This window comes from Mesoplodon densirostris, chromosome 14 (genome assembly GCF_025265405.1).
Source record: "Mesoplodon densirostris isolate mMesDen1 chromosome 14, mMesDen1 primary haplotype, whole genome shotgun sequence".
NCBI lineage: Eukaryota > Metazoa > Chordata > Mammalia > Artiodactyla > Ziphiidae > Mesoplodon > Mesoplodon densirostris.
In genome coordinates, this window is record NC_082674.1 from 39,219,230 (window position 1) to 39,246,460 (window position 27,231).

Below are 27,231 nucleotides of genomic sequence, written 5' to 3' on the forward strand. Positions count from 1 at the left end.
GAGCACAGGCTCCAGACGCGCAGGCTCAGCGGCCATGGCTCACGGGCCCAGCCGCTCCGCGGCATGTGGGATCTTCCCGGACCGGGGCACGAACCCGTTGTCCCCTGCATTGGCAGGCGGACTCTCAACCACTGCGCCACCAGGGAAGCCCCCGAATTATTTTATTTATTTATTTTATTTTTGGCTGCGTTGGGTCTTCGTTGCTGCACGCGGGCTTTCTCTGGTTGCAGCGAGCGGGGCCTACTCTTTGTTGCGGTGTGTGGGGCTTCTCACTGCGGTGGCTTCTCTTGCGGAGCACGGGCTCTAGGCTCGCGGGCTTCAGTAGTTGCAGCACGCAGACTCAGTAGTTGTGGCTTGTGGGCTCTAGAGCGCAGGCTCAGTAGCTGTGGCGCACGGGCTTAGTTGCTCCTCGGCATGTGGGATCTTCCCAGACCAGGGCTCGAACCCGTGTCCCCTGCATTGGCAGGCAGATTCTCAACCACTGCACCACCAGGGAAGTCCCTGAACATATATTTCTAAAACAATGCAGCAAATATAATAGAGATATGAACAAAATGATACTCCAGAAGATAATTCAACTAATTACACCTGGGGGGACTGGGCATACTTCAGGCCTGAGGACTGAAGAATGACCAGTAGTTTGCTACACAAAGGGCAGGGCAAGGCCATTCCAGAGCACAGGGACAAGTATGTGTTAGAGCCACAGGTATTGAAAGGTAAGGGGAAGTTTATTGCTCCAGATCACAGAGTTGGTGTGAGAGGAGGGAGCACTACAGGAAGTGGGAGAAGTAGTCAGCAGTCAGATGGTTCAAATTTTCTCTGCTTCTGAAACTATTTGAATTAAGTGGTTTCTAAACTGAGCTCATTGTCAGGAATGTCCAGGGAGCTTTCTTACAGATCCCAAGATCCCACCTGCAGAAATTCCAACCCATTATGTGTGGGTGGGGCCCAGGAACACCTTTGAAAAGCCCCCAGGGTAATTCTGCTGCTGGATCAGGGTTTGGGGCTGCTTTTATGGGGGAAGGGTGAGCAAACAGGAGAGTGCAATACCTTTTGTAAGGCAGGTAACTGTGCAGGATGTATCCTGACCTCCTTCAAGTCTTTGCTCAACATTAAAAAAAAAAAAGAAAAAAGTCAACCCCCCCCATCTTTTTTATCTAAACACTTATCTTCTAACAGTTTACTTATTATAAGTTTACTTAGGATATTATCTGAATCCATTCATTAGAATGTAAGTTCAACAAAGGCAGTGGTTTTTCTCTTCTTTACTAGTGATCCTCAGATCCTAGAAGTCTGGCGCATAGCAGGCCTTCTGTTTTTGAATGAATGCATCATTCAAGGAGTGGACAATACGAGAATCTGGCCAGGACGGAGGCTGTGTAACGAAGAAACGTGTAACCTTGATGCAGGCAGTTTGCTTAAAAACGAAAAGTGAGGCAGTTGGAGAGAGAGGGGCACAGGTTAAACAAATACTGTGATAGGGAGGAAGGCTAGTTTTTCCTTGTTTTCACGTTTCTTTCTGATTTCACACTCTTTCTTCCGGGTACATAACAAACTCAAAGCCTGCCAGAACTTCCCACCTGGTCTCCTAAACTAGCTAACCATACACCTGGGACCCACACCAGTGCAACCGAGAAGACCCAGAGAACTGAATTCTCTCAAGGACGGGTGTCTGCCGGGGCGGCGCGCGACCTAGGCTCAAGCATGCGCAGTGGACAGAATCACCAGCGTGCGCGGGAAGCTGGGCCGCGTCCGATTATGATTGGCTGTCGTGACGCACTCCCACCCACCGAAACGCAGCGCTGGATGCTGATTGGGTGTCTCCACAGAGGCCGGACGCCGCACGGGGGGCGAGGGAGGGGAGGCGGGAAACAGCTTAGTGGGTGCGGGGTCGCGCAGTTCCGTCAGGCAGGCGGCGGAGAGGTTCCGAAATGGCGGTGCAGCCGAAGGAGACGCTGCAGCTGGAGAGCGCGGCCGAGGTCGGCTTCGTGCGCTTCTTCCAGGGTATGCCGGAGAAGCCAACCACCACGGTGCGCCTCTTCGACCGGGGCGACTTCTACACGGCGCACCGGGAGGACGCGCTGCTGGCCGCCCGGGAGGTGTTCAAGACCCAGGGGGTGGTCAAGTACATGGGGCCGGCAGGTGAGGGCGGGGACGGCGCGGGCTCAGGGGAGGACCCCGCGGAGTTGGCTCCTCTCAGGAAGTGGGAGGGTGTCGGGCAGGGAGACAACGGGGGCGGGGACGCTGGTGCCTCGTGGGGGCACTGCGCGTGCTCCGGCCCCTGCCTGGCCTAGTGGGGCGCCACCCGCCCCCTGCCCTGCCTCCGCCCTGAGTCTGTCCCTCCGGAGCTGCCCCGGATCAGACCTAATAGCGATCGCTACGTGCCAGGCTTCGTGCGAGGCGTTTTAACACATTGTTCTATTTAATTTTGCTGCAGTCCGCGTGGGTGTCTGCTTCTCGCTCCAGCTTTGGCGCTGTGGATATCATCACAAACGCCGCCAAACCTCTTTATCACAAACGCCAGTCCAGGATTGAGATTTAGAATAGAAGGGGGTTAGGGAGACGGTTTTACGTCACCAGCGTGATTTTGCCTGTTGGGCGAACGTGATTTATATCGCTGTTCAGCGCAGGGACCTATAGTGTCTACTGTTAATAGGCAGTATTGCCAAGTGGTCAGGACCTCGAACTGGAGCCAGATTGCCTGGCTTCAAGTCGCAGCCCCTCCACTTACCAGCTGTGTGGCCTTGAGCTAGTCATGTATGTCTGTGCCTCAGCTCGGCGTTCAGTGCCCTCGGTAACCCATCCCCATCTCTCTAGCATCATCTCTCCCTGGAAAGCTACAAACTTCTCGCTCTCTTGTAGTTAGATGTTCTGAACATCTAGTTTTATGTTAATCTCTTTTATCCCTGGCTCCTAGGAATGAACATAATAGGAGGAGTAAGGAGTTGTGGGTTTTAGTCCTGCCTCTGCCATATGCAGATGGAAGGTTACTGACAAAAGATGTTTCATTCACTAGATAGACATTTATTGAGTGCTGCCTTGTCGGGCAGGGTTGTGGACACTGGGAGTACTTAGATCAAAAGGCAGTATCCCCACCTTCACAGAGCTCCCCCTAGTGGAGAGCAAGGTAGAAGTAATTCCAATTCCAGGTGAAGACCTATGGAGGATGCTCCGTAACAAGTTGCCAAAGAGGCAGAGGCAGGATTGCCAAAGACTGGAGCCATCAGAAGAGGCATTACAAGAGAGGTTAAATTTCACTTGAGTCTTGAGAAACCCTGTACCCATTAGCAGGAACTTTCCGTTTCCCCTGAGTCCTCCCAAACCCAGGCAACTGCTAATCTGCTTTCTCTCTCTAGATTTGCCTATAACATTGGTCTTTTGTGACTGATTTCTTTCACTTAACATTTTCAAGGTTCATCTGTGTTATCAGTACTTCATTTCTTTTTATTGCCAAATATTCCATTGTATGGATATACAATATATTGTTTAATCCATTCATTAGGTGATGGATATTTGGGCTGTTTCTTGAACCAATACTTTTAATGTCGTCTGTACCCGTTCTCTCCTTCCCTGTTGTGCCAGTTAAGAGATGAGCCTTTTGCTGTGGTCTGGATCCCCTCTCCTCTTCTCACAGATGGCTTTTCTGTTGATCATTTCTTCTCTCTTTGGTTCATTCTTTTGGCATTCAGGCTTATTCATATCCTTTTAGCTACTTTTCTCTTATTTTTCAACAACTATCAAAACATTATTATAATAAAGCCCTGTGAGGTGGGTTAGTACCTAGCTTCAATTTATAGATAAGGAATCTGAGTCCCTAAAAAAGGAAGTTGCTTAGAAGCATCTCCTCTTGGAAGCCTTTTTTTTTTTTTTTTTTTTTTTGCGGTACGCGGGCCTCTCACTGCTGTGGCTTCTCCCGTTGCGGAGCACAGGCTCCGGACGCGCAGGCTCAGCGGCCATAGCTCACGGGCCCAGCCGCTCTGCGGCATGTGGGATCTTCCTGGGCCGGGGCACGAACCCGTGTCCCTTGCATTGTCAGGCGGACTCTCAACCACTGCGCCACTGGGGAAGCCCTTGGAAGTCTTTCTTAACTCCCATCTTAAGGCTTCCTGGTTAGCTGCCCCTCTCACGTGTTCCCTGCCCTAGGACCTTCTCCTTACCCTAGACACAACATTTATTTTACTCTATGCCAATATACTGAAAACTCCTAGAGGGCAGGAACTCTGTCTTAACCAGTCTCTGCCTTTGAATCCCAGCAGCTGGCACAGTGCCCACATGTAAGCAGACACATTATCAGCTGAATGAAGATGGGGGCTCCAAATTATTCTTGAAGAGGAGAATCTTGTATCAACCTGAGGTTTTTCTTCTGCGCCACGTGGAGGCTGGGTAGTTTTCTCTTCCAGTTTCCCTTCAGTCTTACTTCCCAGCTTTCAGACTTAAAGCATACAGCCAAGCTCTTCACCAGGAACATCCAGTGTGTCACAAACACTCCTTTGAGAGAAATAGTATCTTCGGAGGATAACCTTTTTTTTTAAAAAATAAATTTATTTATTTTATTTATTTTTATTTTTGGCTGCGTTGGGTCTTTGTTGCTGTGCGCGGACTTTTCTCTGGTTGCAGCGAGCAGGGGGGCTACTCTTCATTGTGGTGCGCGGGCTTCTCAATGCGGTGGCTTCTCTTGTTGCGGAGCTCGGGCTCTAGGCGCGTGAGCTTCAGTCGTTGTGGCTCGCGGGCTCTAGAGAGCAGGCTCAGTAGCTGTGGTGCACGGGCTTAGTTGCTCCGTGGCATGTGGGATCTTCCCGAACCAGGGCTTGAACCCGTGTCCACTGCATTGGCAGGCGGATTCTTAACCACTGTGCCACCAGGGAAGCCTGGAGGATAATCTTGATGGTTGGGCAACCTATCTGGAGATTAGTAATGGAGGAAGTAGGGGAGGCCATGGTGGGGAGGGGAATCACCTCATTTACCTCTTCACCCACCCACTCTTAAGAAATCAGCACTGGGGACTTCCCTGGCAGTCCAGTGGTTAGGACTCCATGCTTCCACTGCAGGGGGCACAGGATTGATTACTGGTTGGGGAAAGATCCCGCATGCTGCGTGGTGTGACCAAAAAAAAAAAAAGAAAGGAAGAAGGAAATCAGCACTGTTGTGAATGTGTTCCTGTGTTCCTGTTGAGTGTGTCTAGAAAAAGACTGAGGATTGCTCTGGATCCCTCTGCCCTTGGCCTGGCAGATAACATTGATGTGCAAATAGTCAGGTATAAGTAATAGGGAGTGGTGGGGCTTGTGGATCTGAGAGTGCTTGTTCACCGTGTGCTAAGCATTCAAATTCAAATGCTTTAAAAACCCAGTGCTGGCCAGACAGCTATGCTGGTACATCCTGTTGGGCTGATGATTTTTAAGACCTGTTTCTGAATTAGGTGCCAGACCAGTGTTATTTTGTCTTCTAAATTAAAGGATGATATAACACTGTTTTGAAATTCATTGCTGTATTTACTGGAAGTTGCCGACTGATACTTACAGTGGCATTTATAAGTGTCTCTGGGAGAAATTCATCTCTAATTTTGTATTAACTCTGGTTTAGTGCTTTCTGTGAGCAAATTTTTTTTAATGATAATATTTTGTCATATGAGTAATGTTACTTATGTAGAATTCAACTGGATAAGCTGATAGTGTGTTCAATCATTCTGGTTTGCTTGAGACTGACCGGTGGGGGGGGGTCTCCTGGGATGCTGGACTTTCAGTACTAAAACTTGGGGAGTCTTGGGCAAAATGGGATGAGTTGCTCACCCTATGTGCTAGGCAAAAACAGGAAATAATTTAAATGGGGCCTACCATTCCACTGAGGTTCTGGTTCTGAGGGAGTCTTAATTGGGAGATGTGAGTCTGTTGCAGCCTGGATAGGCCTTAGATCCTGCTTATGCCTCTGAGAATGTTAGTACAGGCTTTGCTGAATGAGTAACGTTCACAGTAAACATAATTTTCATGCAGCTTTCCAAATGCAAGGTAAAAAAACAGCAGTATATTCAAGTCTGTAAAATGTGGCTGTGTTGAACTTGCCGGGTTGAAAACTGGTGGCCTAAATAGTGTTTTCTTAAAAGTTTGAATTAATTGCCTATATTTTAAAGATTGGGTAGTTTCATGAAAAAATTCAGATTTTGAGCTTCTTTTGAAAATTCTGCACAGTTGGAAACTCTGGGCAAATTAGCATTGGGTTGGAGTTGAGTGGCTGCTCCCTCTGACCTACTGAGTCTAGATTTTTTCTTTACCCTGATGTGCTTTCCTTGTTTTGCCACAGTTCCCACCATTTGAAGTCATTTTTCATCTGTCAGTTGTGTTGTTCTTCCTTTGGCTTTCTCTGCTTATTAGATCCTGACTGGTCCCTGTAGATATTTTTTGCCAGTCCTAGGTTAGATCTTAAGGAATGCTCTAGGGAATAACTTTAAAGAGGCAAGATTTGAGCCAGTTTTCAGGGTGTCTGTGACAGCAGAGGGATTCTTTTTTTTTTTTTTTTTTGTCTGCATTGGGTCTTCGTTGCTGCGCACCAGCTTTCTCTAGTTGCGGCGAGCGGGGGCTACTCTTTGTTGCGGTGCGTGGGCTTCTCATTGTGGTGGCTTATCTTGTTGTGGAGCATGGGCTCTAGGTGTGCAGGCTTCAGTAGTTGCAGCACATGGGCTCAGTAGTTGCGGTGCACGGGCTCTAGAGTGCAGGCTCAGTAGTTGTGGCACACAGGCAGCGGGGATTCTTGTCTACTACTTATAACTAGTGAACTGATATTGAAAGTATCAGCTGCGTTTTGCTGTACAAAACAATTGTATTATGTCATTTAATTAATCTTTATGCTTATTTGTATTTGATATTTGTACTTGATATGATCTATTGTTAAATTTAGGTTAAATCTTTCATAAGATCCAGAATTGTCAGAATAATCTACAAGTATAATCTGAATTACCTTTAAGTGAATAATTTGTATTAACTATATTATATGAAAATTGAATTTTAATTCCATTTGATGATGTGGGTGATTTTATTTATTTTGTAAAGAAATTGTTATTTACAAATCAAAACTAAGGTGAAACACTATATTCCATCTAAGACAATTTTTTAGCCTTGGCACTATTGATATTTTGGACCGAAGAATTAATTTGTTACTGTGAGGGGCTATCCTGTGCACATTTAACAACATCCCTGCCTCTTCCTACTAGATTCTGTTATTATTCCCTTTCCCCAGTTGTAACAACCTAAATGCCCCCCAGGCATTGACAGTTGTCCGCTAAGGGAGCAAGATCGTCCTCCGTTGAGAACCAGTGATGTAAGATGAAGGCCAGGAAGTTCGAAAACTCGGTTGACTGGATAGGGGAAATAGATGCACTCATACTTTACGGGTGGTAGTGTTAATTGGTACAGCCAACCAAGGGAGATAGTCTGCAATATTTATAAAAATCACACATATCATCCTTTGATAAAATCCAGTTTTAGGACTTTATCTCACAGATACACTCAGATGTTTGGAGAGTGAAGCACATACAAGGTTATTCATGCAACACTGTTGTAATAACAAAGATTGGAAACAACCCATAGGTCCATCAGGAAGAGGCTAAATAGAAATTCCTTAGGTTCATTGGAACGTTTCCAGCTGTAAACAGAAAGAAGCTAATTATGTACTGATGGAACAATCTCCAAAATACTATATCAAAGTTAAAAAAAAGATACAGTACAGTGTGTATAGTGTGCAATTATTTATGTAAAAGAGGAAAAAAGTGGGCTTCCCTGGTGGCGCAGTGGTTGAGAGTCCGCCTGCCAATGCAGGGGACACGGGTTCGTGCCCCGGTCTGGGAAGATCCCACATGCCGCGGAGCGGCTGGGCCCGTGAGCCATGGCCGCTGAGCCTGCGCGTCCGGAGCCTGTGCTCCGCAGCGGGAGAGGCCACAACAGTGAGAGGCCCGCATATCGCAAAAAAAAAAAAAAAAGAGGAAAAAAGCAATGCCTTATATTTGCTTGTGTGTGCCTAGACTATGTTTGGAAGTATATTCTATAAAGTGATAACACTTGGGTGGTGAACTGGATGTGTAGGGGACAGTGGTGAAATGCAAGTCTCCTTTTTGATGTACCTTTTTGAGCCTTCAATTTTTTTTTTCTTTTTTTCTTTTATTTTTTTGATGTGGACGATTTTTAAAGTCTTTATTGAATTTGTTACAATATTGTTTCTGTTCCGTGTTTTGGCTTTTTGGCCGCAAGCCATGTGGGATCCCATCTCCCTGACCAGGGATCGAACCCACACCCCCTGCATTGAAAGGCCAAGTCCCAACCACTGGGCTGCCAGGGAAGTCTCTGAACCTTCAAGTTTTGAACTCTGTTACCTAGAACATTTTATAATGAATAATAACTAATTTATTTTTATGGACTTTTGAAAAAAATCCTATACAAATACTATTGTAGCTATTACATAAGAGTTTTATTCAAACTTGTGAAAAACAAATGATAAAAAAGGACAAGTAGGATTAGCTGTATGTATATTGACTCATTCTTTTGTCTTTGTATCTTCTCAATTTTTTATTTTGATGTGTAGGCTCCACAGGTGCAGGGGGTTATGTCTATCCACCATTGTATACCCTGCATCTACTAAAGTCTCTAGGACATGTAATAGGTGCTTGATAAATAGTTTATTGAGTGAATGAATTACTGGGAAAACAACATAGCTTGGGGGGAGGCATTGTGTTAGTTCTTCAACACTTATGACTTCAAATCCTCAAATCCATAACATGTATTTTTAATATTTTTCTTTAGGAGCAAAGACTCTGGAGAGTGTTGTGCTTAGTAAAATGAATTTTGAGTCTTTTGTAAAAGATCTTCTTCTAGTTCGTCAGTACAGAGTTGAAGTTTATAAGAATAGAGCTGGAAATAAGGCCTCCAAGGAGAATGATTGGTATTTGGCATTTAAGGTAATTATCTTCCTTTTAAATTTAGTTGTGTTTTTAAGAGTAGACAAAATAAAAACATGAGAGAATTCTGTGTTGGTTTAATATTTTAGCCAGGTTGTGATAGTAAAATGCTGTGAGAAACTTTAATATTCTTTAGCATGTGGGTTTTAAAATCACAGTTTAATAGCAATTCAGAAATTCAGTAAATCCTTATTATGAGTATGAATACTCTGAGCTTTGTCACTGTCCCTAAAACCTAAATAATAAATAGCCTTTAAATAAAGTTGAATACCAGCATTAAAGAAGATTTGATTTTACTGTTTTTGAAGTAATATCACGCAAATTTACATATCCCAAATATCTGTTTATACACGTTTTTAATATGTTTGGATATTTGTATGTTCCTTTCTCTTTCATTAGACTAATTTTTTAGAAGTGTGGAACTTTGTTTAATGCTGATCATATTCCTAGGTGTGCCTAGAAGGGCTTATTGACGTGCTTCTAATGCCTTCATGGAGATGGGGGTACTATTTTGTTTTATTTAAGGACTATCTTTATTTTTAGTCTGTAAAATCATGTTTCTGTTTGTTCACACACAATACCTTCCCATACATATTGGATAATGGTTAAAATGTTGGGGAGGTGAGATTTATCCTTGAAAGGGAATAAATGTGTGGTAAGGCGGGACAGTGTTCTGGGCTTGTATTTGGCTGATCTCATTTCTCCTCTGTCCCTCTGCATGACCTTGGCAAGTTTCCCAGCCTTCTCCTGTATCTGTTTCTTTATAAACAGTAAAATTAGAAGGTTTTTAAGATGTTTTCTGATGTGGAAGCCCTGTGAAAGTTTTTTTGTGAGGTTTAATACAACATTGCAACACTTGATGTTGGTGCTGCCCCAAATAGAATATTCTTCAATATTCCTTCCATACTGCCTGCTGTCACCACCCCCCGCCTTTGTAAATGTCGACATGTACTGAAGATTATATCTGAGAGCATTTATCATTCTTTATTATGGAATTTCCTTGGAATTTTCGTTGCTACTTTACTGAGAAAAGTGGGACTTATAGTTTTATCCTACATTTTGAAAGATTTTAATAGAAAATTGAGGGGTACCGCAAAGTGATGTTTTTGTCTCATTCTTCACAGAGCTCAGTTAGTAACAACACCAAAATGTGGGATCGTGAGTTCAGCTGATTAACTGGATTATCAGCCCATCACACCTCACTCCTTTGTGTCATCAGAATCCTTTGAGATGCATTGTTTTTAACCCCTACCTTTTAGATCAGGGGGAAAAAAATCTTCAAATATGTATCTTTGTCAGGTTAAAAGATAGTATCTTCATCCTGATATTTATTTTAAGAAGTTCAGATCTAAAACTGCTAAAACTGATTTATCTTTTAATTTTTAGCTTATTGATTCTATTGTAAAGTATTAGTGATATTTGGGATAGTTGACCTCTATAATTGACTTTTTTTTTTTTAATTTAATTTTTGGCCTTGTTGTGCGGCTTGCGGGATCTTACTTGATAAGCTAGCTTCTAGTTTACTTTTGAGAGTTTTTTTAAGGTGTGCATAACCTGTGCGTGTAAATCCAAAGCATGTATGTGAAAATATGTTCACATTTGTGATTGAATCAGTGCTTTTTAAATTTGAGTATCAGGTAATACTAGCTTTCCATTTCTTTTTTTTTTTTTTGGTTGCAGGGATTGAACCCAAGCCCCCTGCAGTGGAAGTGCGAAGTCTTGACTGCTAGACCGCCAGGGAACTTCCTCCATTTCATTTTTGATCCAGATTTTAATCAATAATCCATATATAGTTACAGGATATTCAGAACCATATTGGGAAAATATAAATGATTATCATGATTATGATGCTAAAGACATTTGAGAACTATTGATGGCTACTTGTTGCTTAAATTTGGCTTGTCACTGTGCTCATTTGGACTATTTCTGACTATCTCATGTTTCATACCGTGGTCCATCAGTTGCCCCAGAAATGCCTCACGTTAACAGCAACCTGTTAGCTTCTGATCATGTTGAAGTACTGTTACCCACCAGCTTGACACAGGTGGAGCCAAAAGCAAAGAAACTTGACCCTTTACTTACCTTGTACAGTCTTAAAGAGATTTCTAATCTTTTTGAAATTTTGAAAATAGGTCAGGGACTTCTCTGGTGGTCCAGTAGTTAAGATGCCGCACTCTCAATGCAGGGGGCCCGGGTTCGATCCCTGGTCAGGTAACTAGATCCCACCTGCCACAACTAAAGATCCCGCATGCCGCAACTAAAAGATCCCACATGCCTCAACTAAAGATCCTGTATGCCGCAACAAAGATCCTGAATGTGGCAACAAAGATCCCGCGTGCTGCAACTAAGACCCGGCACAGCCAAAAACAAACAAACAAACAAAATTGGTCAAAGACCCTTTATTTGGAAATCATTGATCTAGAAGAATCTCTGCATTTTACAAATAAATACATTGATATAGAGAGATGTCTATCCAAGGTTAATATTTAAGCTAATAATACTGTTTTTCTATGTGGTATAACTACTCAGTGAAAATTCTGATATGTGCAACCAATAGGTAGTTTGGCAGAGTGTAGAAATTTAGGCATACCATTGAGAGGGTTATCACTTTGGGTACCTCAATGATTGTGTGAGTGAGTGTAAACTTAGATGCCAAATTTCAAACTGAAAATCGCTTTTGATACTATTACTTTTAGATGTGCCCAAGTGTTCTGAAATTAATTGGAAAAGTAGGGAGGATACTTTATAGAAAATGTGGTAATATTAATTGGACTATATGGTTATAAGTAATTTATTTTGATAAGAAAACGTTTAATTAATAAAATTCATCTAGGTTGGGTAATTTCTGTTGGTTAGTAAAGTTTTAAAGTACATTCAACAGTTTCTTAAAATTTTTCTTTATTTTTGCTTAGGCTTCTCCAGGTAATCTTTCTCAGTTTGAAGACATTCTCTTTGGTAACAACGATATGTCAGCTTCCATTGGTGTTGTGGGTGTTAAAATGTCTACAGTTGATGGCCAAAGACAGGTTGGAGTTGGGTATGTTGACTCCATACAGAGGAAGCTAGGACTGTGTGAGTTTCCCGATAATGATCAATTCTCCAATCTGGAGGCTCTCCTGATTCAGATTGGACCAAAGGAATGTGTTTTACCAGGAGGAGAGACTGCTGGAGACATGGGAAAACTGAGGCAGGTAAGGAAATGGAGTGTAGAGATAGAGGAGAATCCAAAGCTAGGAATGGCTCTAAATTAACATAATACTGTTTTACTTAAGGAAAAAAAATTTTAAAGTCAAAACCTTTTAAATCTAATCACAACAGGGCTTTGAGGAATGTCTTGATGTTTGTCTTTGATAGAAACTTTGTATCTTTATTAGGACTTCAGAAGGAGCTGTTTCTTAAGACTTGTTCTACCTCAGATCATCCCCCCTCCCCCCGCCTTCCAAAAGAGTAACTCAGTGCCATTTTAAAGGGATCACAATTGATAAAAGGAGTGTTTTCACAGTTGGGGGGTGCAGGGTGGGGAAGAGGTGATTTAGGGCCATTAAAGAAAAAAAAACTATGACTGTATTTAGCCTGGATATATCAAATAAGTTGTAATTCTTCAGGATTAATTTTTAATAGTTCAAGTGGAACTTTAGCCTATTATTATTATTATTATTTTAATTAATTTTTGACTGCGTTGGGTCTTCATTGTGGTGCGCTGGCTTCTCATCGCAGTGGCTTCTCTTGCTGTGAAGCACGGGCTCTAGGCACACAGGCTTTGGTAGTTGTGGTATGCAGCCTCAGTAGTTGTGGCTCGCAGGCTCCAGAGCGCAAGCTCAGCAGTTGTGGCGCACGGGCTTAGTTGCTCCATGGCACATGGGATCCTCCCGGACCAGGGCTCGAGCCCGTGTCCCCTGCATTGGCAGGTGGATTCTTAACCATTGTGCCACCAGGGAAGCCCTAGCCTCTTATTATTTTACTGATTCTTTTATTTTAACAAAGTTCGATTTTGCTATTTGTATAGATATATGGTTTATTATTTAGATATTTAAGGGATGTTGTATTCCCCCCAAGGATTCTTTTCTTCTCATGAGCCTCAAATACAATAAGAACTACTTGAGAGTTAGCATATCTGTGATGGGCATTTTTAGTATAAATAGTATTTAGGGAACTTTCCACAAGTATTATTCTGTTAAGAGTTTTTACTATTGAGACTATTTTTTGAAAGCTTTATGTGAGCCTAATTTTAAATTTCCATGAAAATTTGATTTACAGATTTTAAAAATACATGTTAATACATATATTACCAGTGTCTTCTTGCATGTTGTATAAAAATTTAATGTGGGTTAATAATTTGTTAATCTGTTGTCACTTTATATTTGTCAGTGATACAACTTTCCTTATTGCTTTTCTTGTTCCTTTTCTCCTAGTAATTTAAAATATTTCTTGTAAAATAGGTTATTCAGAGAGGAGGAATTCTGATCACAGAAAGAAAAAGAGCTGACTTTTCCACAAAAGATATTTATCAGGACCTCAACCGGTTGTTGAAAGGCAAAAAGGGAGAACAGATGAATAGTGCTGTGTTGCCAGAAATGGAGAATCAGGTATGTGGATTACAAATGTGAATTTATCATTAAATAGTGACTTTTAAGAAGGCTACTTCTGTCATCTATATCTCAAAGCCTAAACTGGATTGCTGATATTTAAGCTTATTTTAATCTATGAAGAAGCTTGTGAAAAACTCAAGGACTGACTAGAAAAATTTAAACATAACCTTAAATATAATTTCATTATATTTACACAATATATATCCTTGGGGTAAGGAAGAGTTTATTGTTTTATTGGTTTCACCTGAAAGAGCCTGATTACTGTCACCTAAGTAGGTGAGGTAGCTTAGTTGTTTAGGGGGAAAAAGACCTATCAAAGTTTTATAATGTATGAGCTATGGGGGTTTTAATAAATTACTTCAGTTTCATTATCTGTCTTAAAGGATCATTGTGGAGATTAGGAAGTAATAAGGGTGAAAGTATATACAGTGCATAATAGTTGCATAATAAATGTTACATTTAAACAATTCAAAAATTGGCACTGGTTATGTATGTTCAGTGTAGAAATGAATATGCAAACAATGTAACTTTTTATGGGATTTTTCAGTGGTTGAAGTTTATCTTCAGTTTTTCAAATCTTTGAGGCAAGTATGGTTTGAGGGATGTATTTTTATGGTAAAATATTAGAAACTCTTGACAGGTTATTTGTGGATCACTGATAAGTAAAATGAAGAATTGTATATTTAAATAAGAGCAAGCTCTAGCTTATAATTTTGAAAATTGATTTCAAACTACAATAAACAGAGACTGTTATTACTATCATGATCTTGCAGTGATTGCTTATCACATAATAGTTTAATCCTTATAAACTAAGTTTACCTGTTTTACTTTTCTTGTGTGACAGAATCAGAAACAGTTGTGTATGAGCAATAATCCCAATATAGACGTTCCCTGACTTATGGTGGTTCAACTTACAATTTTTTTTTACTTTACAGTGGTGCGAAAGTGATATGCATTCAGAAGAAACTATACTTCGCATTTTGACCTTTTCCTGGGCTAACAATACTCAGTGCAATTCTCTTGTGATGTTGGGCAGGGCAGCGTGTAGCAGCTCCCAATCAGCCACGCAATCACAAGGGTTAAATGGCCGATACACTTACAACCATGCTGTACCCATAGAACCATTCTGTTTTTCACTTTCAGCACAGTATTCAATAAATTTTGAGTTATTCAACTTTATTATAAAGTAGGCTTTGTGTTAGATGATTTTGCCCAACTATAGGCTAATGTAATGCTCTGAGCACATTTAAGGTAGGTGAGGCTAAGCTACAATGTTCAGTAGGTTAGGTGTATTAAATGCATTTTACATTTATGATGCGTTTATTGGGATGTAACCCCATCATAAGTCAAGGCAGATCTGTATTAGAGAAACTTACTTCAGCGTTGAAAATGGGAAGAAGCTTTTAGAGCTACTAAAAGGTGTTATCATCTGTGCCTTGTGACGTAGCAGGAGATTCTTGTGACAACCTTATATATTTGTTAGAGTTTGGCAGAGGCAGATGGATGACTGTGTTATCAATTAGGAAATATATGCACATTCACAATGAATCTGGTATCGAGTATAAGTAGAACTTGTCATTGGGCTATCAGTTTGATGTCCTTAGTGTCTTTATTTTATGTTACAGTAGTAATATAGGCAGTTTATTTAAACTTTTTATTTAAATACACATATAGGAAAGTGCATATATCATAAGTGTATAACTAAATTTTCATAAATTATAAGTACCCACATGACCAGCACCCATGAAAAAGAAGAGTAGCAGGATCGTAAAGACCCTTTCTGTTTTCTTCCAGTTGTTAACCTCCACCAAGGGTAACCCTGCTTCTTACCTCTGACAGTATGGATTAGTTTGGTCTGTTTTTGAGGTTTATATAAATGGACTCATACAGTTCATCCTCTTGTGTTTGATTTCTTTTGTTCAGTATTATGTTTGTGAGATTTATCTATATTGTCGCATGTTGTTGTGGATTGTTTGTGCTTATATCTGTTGTTGTGTGTAGTATTCCACAATGTGAACATGCCAGGCTGTATCCATTTTACTCTTGGTGGACATTTGCATAATTTTTACTTTTGGCTATTATAAATAATGTTGCTGTTACAGTAAATTTTCACTTTCTGAAAATCATTTTTTAGGCTTAGGTTTATTTAAACTTTGTCTGATTTTCTTGGTTTGGATTGGGAAAGAACAGGGAAAATGATAGTGTTTGAAATTATTTTCATCTTGCCATTTGTTTTTTTTAAAAATCTCTGGAATTCTAGTGATAGTCATCTCTTATTTTAAATTCTTAATCTTAGGTTGCAGTTTCTTCATTGTGTGCAGTAATCAAGTTTCTAGAACTCTTATCAGATGATTCAAACTTCGGACAGTTTGAACTGACTACTTTTGACTTCAGCCAGTACATGAAATTGGATATTGCAGCAGTCAGAGCCCTTAACCTTTTCCAGGTAAAAAAAAAAAATACATGGGTTAAAAATATTGAGTGGTTAAAAATGTCTCTCTCTCGCTCTCGCTCTCGCTCTCTCTCTCGCTCTCTCTCTCGCTCTCGCTCTCGCTCTCTCTCTCTCTCTGTGTGTATATAAAAGACTCTTACTGAGGAGCTTAAATATTTTGAAATATTATACTTAAAATAGATAGTTTTGAATTACTGTATTTTTCTAATTGCAAGCTATATAAATAGTATTTGTCCTGGTTTTATGAATAATTTTGTGTATTAATAGCAGTTGTTTTTTTTTTTTTTTTTTTTTGCGGTACGCGGGCCTCTCACTGTTGTGACCTCTCCCATTGTGGAGCACAGGCTCCGGATGCACAGGCTCAGTGGCCATGGCCCACGGGCCCAGCCGCTCCACAGTATGTGGGATCTTCCCAGACCGGGACACGAACCCATGTCCCCTGCATCGGCAGGCGGACTCTCAACCACTGCGCCACCAGGGAAGCCCTAATAGCAGTTTTTAAAAAATTACATTCTAAGAAGTTTTATGTCTAGAACTGCAGTAATTTGGTGGTTTTGGTTTGGGGGAAAATATACAGCAGAAAATCAGATTAACAGGTTGAAAGTTTGATTTTCGGGGAACCTTTGTGTACATTTCTGTTTAATATTTGAAGAATGTTAAGTGTTTTTTGTTTGTTTGTTTTTACAAGTTTGAGGAGTGTAGGGGTTGGTTATTTTTAATTTTTTTTTGGCTGCGTGGCTTGTGGGATTTTAGTTCTCCGACCAAGGATCGAACCCAGGCCCTCGGCAGTGTGGGCACAGAGTCCTAACCACTGGACTGCCAGGGAATTCCCAGTGTTAAGTGTTCTTGTTCCCCAAATTACTTAATCATTATTCATGGCATAGTAAAGTTTTCACTAATGAGCGTGCCATTTTTCTATTTTATTTTTTGTTCACTAGGGTTCCGTTGAAGATACTACTGGCTCTCAGTCTCTGGCTGCATTGCTGAATAAATGCAAAACCCCTCAAGGACAAAGACTGGTTAACCAGTGGATTAAGCAGCCTCTCATGGACAAGAACAGAATAGAAGAGAGGTATATTACTAGTATATACTTCTGTAAGCTCTGAGTAACTTCCAGTCACTCCATATGATTATACCCCTTATTGTAACATGCAATTTTGCACCTATATTTTAGCATCTAACTGCACAGAAAGCTAATAAAGTAATATAGTAGTAATGATTTAGATTGATTAAATAACTTATTTTCTTAATTATTATTTTTTTCCTCCACTATGAAAAAGTAAAATTTTATTACGGAGGTGGTATGGATAATGTCTCAGCATGAGCTTGGGAGCCAGATGACCTTGGTTCATGTTAAAGCTCTACCACTTAGGAGCTGTGTTATATTGGGTGTTGTTCAACCTCTGTGTGGCAGTTTCTTCCCTTTTAAAATGACAGTAATAACACACCTACTTCTTAGGGTTGTTATGAGGATTTGATGATTTTCTGAGGATTAGATGATCTAATGTGTATAAAGTACTTTGAACAGGTCTGGCACATAGGAAGCACTTATGCTTTATTATCCTAGAAAGGATTTAAGGCAGCCTAAATGTATTTCAGAAAATCTTTAAAATTGAGGAAATAAAAGTTATATAATGCTGCTGTCCTAATATAATTAGCATTGGAGTAGGTTTTATTTTATTTATTTATTTTTTTTGCGGTATGCGAGCCTCTCACGGTTGTGGCCTCTCCCATTGCGGAGCACAGGCTCTGGACGTGCAGGCCTAGCGGCCATGGCTCACGGGCCCAGCCGCTCTGCGGCATGTGGGATCTTCCTGGACCGGGGCACAAACCCGTGTCCCCTTCATTGGCAGGTGGACTCTCAACCACTGCGCCACTAGGGAAGCCCGGAGTAGGTTTTATTTTTATCTTTTGTTTTAGATACAAGTTTTAAAACTTAAATGAAGTATACTGTGCACAAGAGCACAAATCCTAAATGTGCAGTTTGATGGATTTTCACAAAGTGAACACATTGGTAATAACACACAAGTCAAGAAACAACATAACTAGCATCCCAGAAACTCCCCTCAATTGTCCTGATAGTTACTACCTCTCCTCACTTCAAGAGTAATTACTATCCTTCTAACATCATAGATTAATTAGTTTTGCCTGTTTTTGAACTGCATATAAATAAAATAATTTTCTGTAGTGCACTCTTATGTTTGATTGTCTTTTTAAAAACATAATTGTAATCCTAATATAGTTTTGTGCCCTTGTTTTTTCCCACTTGTGCTTACATTATCATAAGCATTTTTTAGTGTTGTTTTATGTTCATATTCAGCATTTTTAATAAGTATGTAATACTTTATTGACTAGATATACTTTACCTTTTTCAATAATTAGGTTATTTCATGTGACCTTATTGTATACCTAATTTTTTTTTAAACTTTATTTATTTATTTATTTATATTTCTTTTTGGCTACGTTGGGTCTTCGTTGCTGCATGCGGGCTTTCTCTAGTTGTGGCGAGTGGGGGCTACTCTTCCTTGTGGTGCGCGGGTTTCTCATTGCGGTGGCTTCTCTTGTTGCAGAGCACGGGCTCTAGGCGCGCGGGCTTCAGCAGTTGTGGCGCACAGGCTTAGTTGCTCCGTGGCATGTGGGATCTTCCCGGACCAGAGCTCGAACCTGTGTGCCCTGAATTGGCAGGTGGATTCTTAACCCCTGCGCCACCAGGGAAGTCCCTATACCTCATGTTTTCGATTTGGTAAATTAAGATATATTGCCAGGATAGGTAAAAGAGAGTCAGTATTTTTATGGATTTGATGTTGTCAAATTGTTCAAGAATTTGTTGAATAGCTACTGAATTCTGATGGTATAAAACATGGTGATCCCTTGACTGTTTGGGACTCTGTGTATGCCAGGCAAATGTAAAATAGTTGATCAGTATCATAAGACACCCTGCAGATAACTACCAAGCTAAGTGTTGATCCTGTGGATTCTCAAGGGTCTTAAAATAAAAATAACTCATGAGGTCAGTTATTCCTGGGTATGTTGATATATCATTGAAAATGCAAAAATTGAAATGCTAAGGCAACTTTCTGAAGGCAGTTTTTTTGGGGAAGAAAAGTGGAATTTAGTAACTTAAAATAAGAAATAGGAAGGATTGGATATTTGCAAGTAATTAAGGCAGTTTACAATTTTTTATTTTAATAATTTGTGAGTAAGTAACTACATTAACGTGTGTCAAAAGTCCAACAGAACAGAAGGATATACAGTGATGAGTCTCTTACTCTTGTCTTCCAGTTTCTCAGTACTTTTTCTCAGGGCCTCTGCACAGCTCCAGGGACACATTTCTTATTGTACTCTATGTGAATTGCCAGCACCTGCCCTGGGAGCAACTTGTCTTAATCAGTTTCTTGAGTATCCTACCATGGAAAGCCTGTGCCTAAACAAGTAAAAGTTTATGTCCATTCTCCCTCATCTTTTAGTTGTTTCTTAAAAGAAATATTAGGTAATTTAAATAAATCCCAAGATCTAGGTCATTGGTTTTATTTTTAGCTTTGGGCTTGTGGGAACAGGGCACATGTCAGTGGTCCTCTTCCGGCTTAACAACTAGAGCCTGCATGTATTTAAACCCTTCAAAAACCTTACATACTATTACCAGAATAACAAATTATTTAGAAGACAAGATATCAAAATTAATTTTTTTTGACTGTAAGTAAAGGTTATTTTCATAGGACATAGCAATAATTTCCAAAATCTGGTGGCCTTATAAGACTTACTAATTGGAAATAATATTTGTGAGAAAGGCTTTATAAGTCAAAATATGATCTACTAAGATAAGAGGAAATATTTTCCCCTTTTTATCTTGGGGAGAAATTTTTTTTTTAACCAGCAATTACTAAGGCCTGTGGTTTTCAAAGCCAAATGCTGAAATTCCACAGACCAGGAAGAAAAAGTTATACTCCTTAAGGCAGACTTTCACTGGGACAGTCTCCTTTTCTTATCACCATTTCTCAATTCCACCTGCTGTGATACCTCATGCTTTCTAGTTAATGCCTTCCTGGGGTTCTCAGGGCAAGTCTATTAACTCCCTCTCTAAGCATTTAAGATTGATCTTCAGGATTACACACTGAATCAAGTTTTTTCTTTTTTAATATTTATTTATTTTTTGGCTGCGCCGGGTCTTAGTTGCGGTGCGCGGGCTTAGTTGCCCTGCGGCATGTGGGATCTTAGTTCCCCAACCAGGGATCGAAGCGGCGTTCCCTGCATTGCAGGACAGATTCTTAAACCGCTGGACCACCAGGGAAGTCCCCAGTTTTTTTCTTTTTTTTTACTGTCATTGTTTTGGGATGATTTTCTAGCAGAGAAAGTAGTGGAAATTTCGACTCCATCCTCTTAAACAGTAAGTGAGGAGTTAATTTTAAAGTGTGTGGCTGTGCGGTGAATTCTGTTAAGGGAAGCAAAGATTTCTCTTTTTCTTCTGTTTTTATTAGAGCAGACATAGGGACAGTTATGACTAGATCTTTGAGTTTGATGCATACATCTTGTCCAGGACTATAGCCCAGTGATAGGTTCAGGAACAATGATGAAAACAGGATTACTTTTAAGTTACGGTCAGGCTCTTAGGAGGAAGAGAAGACAGGTTGCCTGGCACTGTGCTAAGCATCTCATGTTCATTAGCTGTGTGGTGATGGAGGCTGGCTTTAAAGCCAGGCTGGCCTGACTCCAGAGCCCATGCCCTTAAATGCTGTACTGTATTTCTTTTTTTTAATATAAATTTATTTTATTTATTTACTTTTGGCTGCATTGGGTCTTCGTTGCTGCATGTAGGCTTTCTTTAGTTGTGGCGAGCAGGGGCTGCTCTTCGTTGCGGTGCTCAGGCTTCTCATTGTGGTGGCTTCTTGTCGCAGAGCGCGGGGCTCTAGGTGTGCGGGCTTCAGTAGTCGCAGTGCGTGGGCTCAGTAGTTGTGGCTCGTGGGCTTTAGGGCTCAGGCTCAGTAGTTGTGATGCATGGGCTTAGTTGCTCCATGGCATGTGGGATCTTCCCTGACCATTAGCCGGTGGATTCTTAACCACTGCGCCACCAGGGAAGTCCCTGTACTGTATTTCTTGTTTCTGTCAATTGTATTTAATTTGATCCAAGTTGGATTAACATCAGAAGTGAAATGTACTATTTTGGCTTTTATTTAAGTTAAATCCATGGAATTGCTTTATGTGTTGTAATGCTCATTTTTCCATTCATTAGAACCTGTTTGCACTGAGACTACAAATACTTTTTAGCTAATGGCTTAAATACTTTAATCTCCAATGAGAATTGATATGTTATTACCTTTTAGGAGTGAGTTTCTGGGTATTTCTTCCTTTTGTGCTTTATCTAACAATCAAATTAGGAATTATAAGAACACTGTCCATATTACTATTTTTGCACTTATTTTCTGATAGGTCCAAAGAGTCCTCATGTTTGCACATACACTAGGACTGTTACTATTACTTTTAATCTTCTGGGATTTTTTTTGTTTTTGTTTTTTTGTCTTTCCATAGACTGATCTGAAGCCTTGGTAATTTTCCCATGTTTTTTCAAAGTTAGAATTCTTTTTTTTTTTTTTTTTTGCGGTACACAGGCCTCTCACTATTGTGGCCTCTCCCGTTGCGGAGCACAGGCTCCGGACGCGCAGGCTCAGCGGCCATGGCTCATGGGCCTAGCCGCTCCACGGCATGTGAGATCTTCCCGGACCGGGGCACGATCCTATGTCCCCTGCATCGGCAGGCGGACTCTCAACCACTGCGCCACCAGGGAAGCCCCTCAAAGTTAGAATTCTTTAAAGAACGTTGAATATATGTTAGCATATGAAATAGTTCACTTGTGAAATTGCTGATGGTGTCATTTGCATATGTGGAATTTGGTATTCTTATTGCCTTCTAGTTTAAAACTGAGTATTTCTTTTTCTATGACATTTAATATGATTAATGTAGCAATCTTATTAGAAATATATATCTCCAAATAAAAGTAGTTCTGGGCTTCCCTGGTGGCACAGTGGTTAAGAATCCACCTGCCAATGCAGGGGACACGGGTTTGAGCCCTGGTCCGGGAAGATCCCACATGCCGTGGAGCAGCTAAGCCCGTGCACCACAACTACTGAGCCTGTGCTCTAGAGCACACAAGCCACAACTACTGAGCCCCCGTGCTGCAACTACTGAAGCCCACGTGCCTAGAGCCTGTGCTCCACAACAAGAGAAGCCACCACAATGAGAAGCCCGTGCACCGCAACGAAGAGTAGCTCCCACTCGCTGCAACTAGAGAAAGCCCATGCACAGCAACAAAGACCCAACACAACCAAAAATAATAAATAAAATAAATAAATTTATTTTTAAAAAAGTGGTTCCTATAAATGTAGAAATGGTGGTGGTGCTTATGTGATAATATATCATGCTTCTTGAGGCAGTGTACTTCCAGGGTTATATTAAGACTTAGACCTAGACTTCTTTCCAGATTATATTAAGTATCCTTTTGTGCAAGGATGTCTTTAGTTAATAGTCTGTATTCTGTGGAAACAGAGAGGTCTGGAAGTCATACAGTGAGTGCAGTTTCTTTAAAACAGCAAAGCATTGCTCTGGCCTCAGAGGAAGAACAGGAGGGCTGTCACTCTACTGCTTTTCCACCACTTTTCTCTGCTTCCAATCAAGTTTAGTGGAAACCCCTTTTTTCTGGTCTCTGGGCTGATGTGTTAGTCCCTTTGAATTTTATTTGCCTTCCTGTCCAGTCTGCACCACAAAGGCAGCCCTCTTTCCAGTGCTTTCATGGGGGCCATAGAATTTCTTGCCCCATTGGTCCTTTGTCATACTGGCCCCTCTCTCCTTAGCTTTCTTTCTCAATTAAAAGTGTCTGGAGAAGGTCACAGAATGCTGATTGGACCCACTGTACTTTCAAGCTATCTAGTTTTCACTGCTGCCTGGTATTACTTTTGTTACATGACTCATTTCAGTGACCAATCTAACATTTTTTATTTTCCCTTCAGCTGCCTCCTACGTGTAAGCAGATGATCTCCTCCCTGAGTCTTATAATCTCAAAATGTACCTGTATTTTCAGTCTTTTACTCCCTGGCTGTTTCTCAGAAGAGGAAATAATGCTCTTTCCTTTCCAAAGGCAACCTTTCCATTTTGCCTTGGTTATAGTTTTTTTCGCTATTCCTTCTCTGCTTCAGTTTTCTTCCAGTGCATTCTGTACTGTTCTCCCTTCAAGTCTCTGCTGTTGCTGCTCCACCCTTGCCTCTCAGGTATTTTCCTCAAGATCCTATCTCTTTAAATCCCAACTATTTAGAATATAGGCAAATGAAATACCCAAAAATGAGGTTCCCCAGCTTCCATAGAAATTCTCTTTCTTACTTGTACCACATTTCATTGCACTTTGTATCTTGGTTGTTACTCAGCACTAACTGTAAGATGCAACATGTCCTTCACTAGATTGAAAATTCCTTGAAAGCATGTTCCTTTCTCTTATATTTTGCCATACTTTTTTTTCTTTTTTAATTTTCTCAAGCCTATGTAGCAGATTATCTGCTATTTAATGTATCAAATGAGTGGTTCTGTCTGCGTTAAACCATGTGAAGAACAGATAAAGAAGAGGCTCAAAAACTTGTAATTGTATTTAGGTACCAGATGTGTTCTCAGCCATATAAATAAGCTGTCATGAAATTCTAGTCAACTGTTTTTACAGTGAGAGATCAGAAGTGCTGGTTTTAAAGAACAGAATGGTGATTTTAAAATATCAAAAATTTCATGACTAATTTTATAATTTATTCTTTGGAATTTTAGAGATTAACTTACCCTAAAAATTATCTTGTATTCCAGTCAACTTTTTAATTAATGTATCAAATTGTGACAGCTGAGTAATTTTGAGTAGGATTGACAGGTATACTCTGTTTTGCCAACACTAACTTTGGTACTTCTGAAATTGTGATTTGAAAGTGGGATTGTCATGGAAACAGTAGAGCAGTCTTTTTAAAAAAAACCTCTGTTAGCCAGAACACAAACTAATACTATAATTATTTCTGAAATGGCATGTTGAATAGACTTGTGAAACTAGCAATTTATTAGACTTTTTTAAAAAATAAATTTATTTATTTTTGGCTGCATTGGGTCTTCGTTGCTGCGCACGGGCTTTCTCTAGTTGCGGTGAGCAGGGGCTGCTCTTCACTGCGGTGCATGGGCTTCTTATTGCGGTGGCTTCTCATTGCAGAGGACGGGCTCTACCTGCGCGGGCTTCAGTAGTTGTGGCACGTGGGCTCAGTAGTTGTGGCGCGTGGGGGCTTAGTTGCTCCGTGGCATGTGGAATCTTCCCGGATCAGGGCTCGAACCCGTGTTGCCTGCATTGTCAGGCGGATTCCTAACCACTGTGCCACCAGGGAAGTCCATTATTAGACTTTTAATGATATCCAGGCCAAAGACTGAGGGGGCTGTGTATCTTGCCTTGTGCTATGTGTTTTAGAAACTTTTTCATTCCCTTGCTGTTTTACTTCTTAATACTCTTTCTGGAACTTTATGCTCTTTTTTTTTTTAATTAAAGTAGAGTTGATTTACAATGTGTTAATTTCTGCTGTACAGCAAGGTGATTCAGTTATATATATGTATATACATTCTTTTTTTATATTCTTTTCCATTATAGTTTCTCATAGGATATTGAATATAGTTCCATTTGCTATACAGTAGGACCTTGCTGTTTATCCGTTCTATATATAATAGCTTACATCTCCTAACTCCAACCTCCCACTCAATCCCACTTGCCCTTGGCAACCACAAGTCTGTTCTGTATGTCCATGAGTCTGTTGCTGTTTTGTAGATAGATTCATTTGTGTCATATTTTAGATTCCACATGTAAGTGATATCATACGGTATTTGTCTTTCTCTTTCTGACTGACTTAGTACGGTAATCTCTAGTTGCATCCATGTTGCTGCAAATGGCTTTATTTTGTTCTTTTTCATGCCTGAGTATTATTCCATTTTATATATATATATACATATATATATATATATATATATATATATATATACACACACACACACTACATCTTCTTTATCCATTCATCCATCGATGGACATTAGGTTGCTTCCATGTCTTGGCTCTTGTGAATAGTGCTGCTGTGAACATAGTGGGTGCATGTATCTTTTTGAATTAGTTTTGTCTGGGTATATGCCCAGGAATGGGATTGCTGGATCATATGGTAATTCTATTTTTAGTTTTCTGGGGAACCTCCATGCTGTTTTCCAAGTGGCTGCACCAACTTACATTCCCACCTTTTCTCCACACCCTCTCCAACATTTGTTACTTGTAGACTTTTTAGTGATGGCCATTCTGACTGGTGTGAGGTGATACCTCATTGTAGTTTTGATTTGCATTTCTCTAATGATTAGTGATGTTGAGCATCTTTTCATGTGCTTATTGGGCATCTGTATGTCTTCTTTGGAGAAATGTCTATTTAGGTCTTCTGCCCATTTTTCGATTGGGTTGTTTGTTTTTTTGTTGTTGAGTTGTATGAGCTGTTTGTATGTTTTGGAAATTAAGCCCTGGTCAGTTGCATTGTTTACAAATATTTTCTCCCAATCTGTAGGTTGTCTTTTCGTTTTGTTTGTGGTTTCCTTTGCTGTGCAAAAGCTTCTAAGTTTGATTAGGTCCCATTTGTTTGTTTTTGTTTTTATTTCTATTGCCTTGGGAGACTGAGCTAAGAAAACATTGGTAGGATTTATGTCAGAAAATGTTTTACAAAATTATGATCTCTTCTAGGAGTTTTATGGCATCATGTCTTATGTTTAAGTCTTTAAGCTATTTTGAGTTTATTTTTGTGTGTGGTGTGAGGCTGTTTTCAACTTCATTGATGTACATGTGGCTGTCCCAGCTTTCCCAACACCACTTGCTGAAGAGACCGTCTTTTTCTCATTGTATATTCTTGCCTCCTTGGTTGAAGATTAATTGACCGTAGGTGTGTGGGTTTATTTCTGGGCTCTCTATTCTGTGGAACTTTATGCCCTTGAACAATGTTGGTTACTTATGATTCTGTGGTCAGCTTGAGAGGAAACAGTGATAAGACACTTGGTGGAACAGGAAAGAAGCATAGGGAGATTCTAGATCAGAGATGTCTTCTCTATGGATACTTACCATTTATGGAGAGTGGCCTAAGGAGTTTTAGGAAAAGAAAGATGAGGTAGGTGAAGCCAGCATCAGGTTTCTTTCGTCCTTTTCCTGACCCCCTTAAACTTCTCTTCCTGCTTTATCATGAGAACTCAGAAATTTCTTGTGATTGTTAGAAATCACTTTTTTAAACTGTTCCGGGCCGAAGAATCGCTTGAGAAGCTCATTGCAGTTTCACAGGTGGGCCCCAACCTTGGGGATTCTGTATTCCACCTCCAAGTGATTTTAATATGGGTAATCTTGGATCAAACTTGGAGAAGCCCAGTTAGAGCCAGAGGATAGCTAGGAAGGCCCAAATTTGCTGTGATTTGGCTGCATCCCTTACTCAATTTTGTTTGCTTTGTTTTTAAAATCTAGAGTACAAGCCATAGAAATCTTTTCCTAAGCAGTAAGTGCCTGAATAATTCTGTTTATATAACCTGTGACTGGTTCGTAATACAAGCTTGGTAGCAGATTATTTCCCCACTAATTTGGCATTTGCTACAACAAATATATCTACTACCAACTCCCTAAATATTATCTTGACATTCTATAGAGTTTGTTATTTTTCTCTTTATTTTCATCTTTTAAAGTGATTCAAGGTCATTTAAACCAGTGGCCCAGCCTGGGGCTGTCCTCCCCTCGCCCGCCACCTCTGGGACATTTGGCAGTGTCTGGAGACATTTTGGGTTGTTACTCTGGAAAGAGTATAGTGGGTGGAATTCAGGGATGCTGTTAAACAGCACAGAACAACCCCTCACAGCAAAGAATTATCTAGCCTAAATGTCAATGTTGCCAAGGTTGCAAAATCTTTTTTTTTAACTTTTTACTTTATATTGGAGTATAGCTGATTAACAATGCTGTGATAGTTTCACGTGCACAGCAAAGCGACTCAGCTATACATAAACATGTATCCATTCTCCCTCAGGCTCCCCTCCCATCCAGGCTGCCACATACCAAGGTTGCAAAATCTTGCTTTAATATTTGTAGTCATTATATGATTACTACAGGGGCAGCATATTTTTCCCTTCATATGACATGCTAGATGAACGTTATGATGATGCAGGAATTGTAAATGCTGATGGAGAGATCAGTAAATAGTTAAGAA

At 40.4% G+C, this 27,231-nt stretch overlaps 1 protein-coding gene across 2 annotated transcripts in view; it reads left to right on the forward strand.

Moving 5' to 3' along the window:
• Positions 1-1,870: 1,870 nt before the first annotated feature.
• MSH2 (mutS homolog 2) overlaps positions 1,871-27,231 on the forward strand; it is a 75,338-nt gene continuing 49,977 nt past the window's right edge. The window contains exons 1-6 of one of the 2 annotated variants that reach the window (XM_060117555.1): positions 1,871-2,142; positions 8,784-8,938; positions 11,851-12,129; positions 13,378-13,524; positions 15,824-15,973; positions 16,918-17,051. In XM_060117555.1, coding sequence (XP_059973538.1) covers positions 1,932-2,142; positions 8,784-8,938; positions 11,851-12,129; positions 13,378-13,524; positions 15,824-15,973; positions 16,918-17,051 — 1,076 coding nt within the window. In that variant the 5' untranslated portion in view covers positions 1,871-1,931. The remainder of the gene's footprint in view (positions 2,143-8,783; positions 8,939-11,850; positions 12,130-13,377; positions 13,525-15,823; positions 15,974-16,917; positions 17,052-27,231) is intronic. The other variant, XM_060117556.1, reaches the window with a different exon arrangement.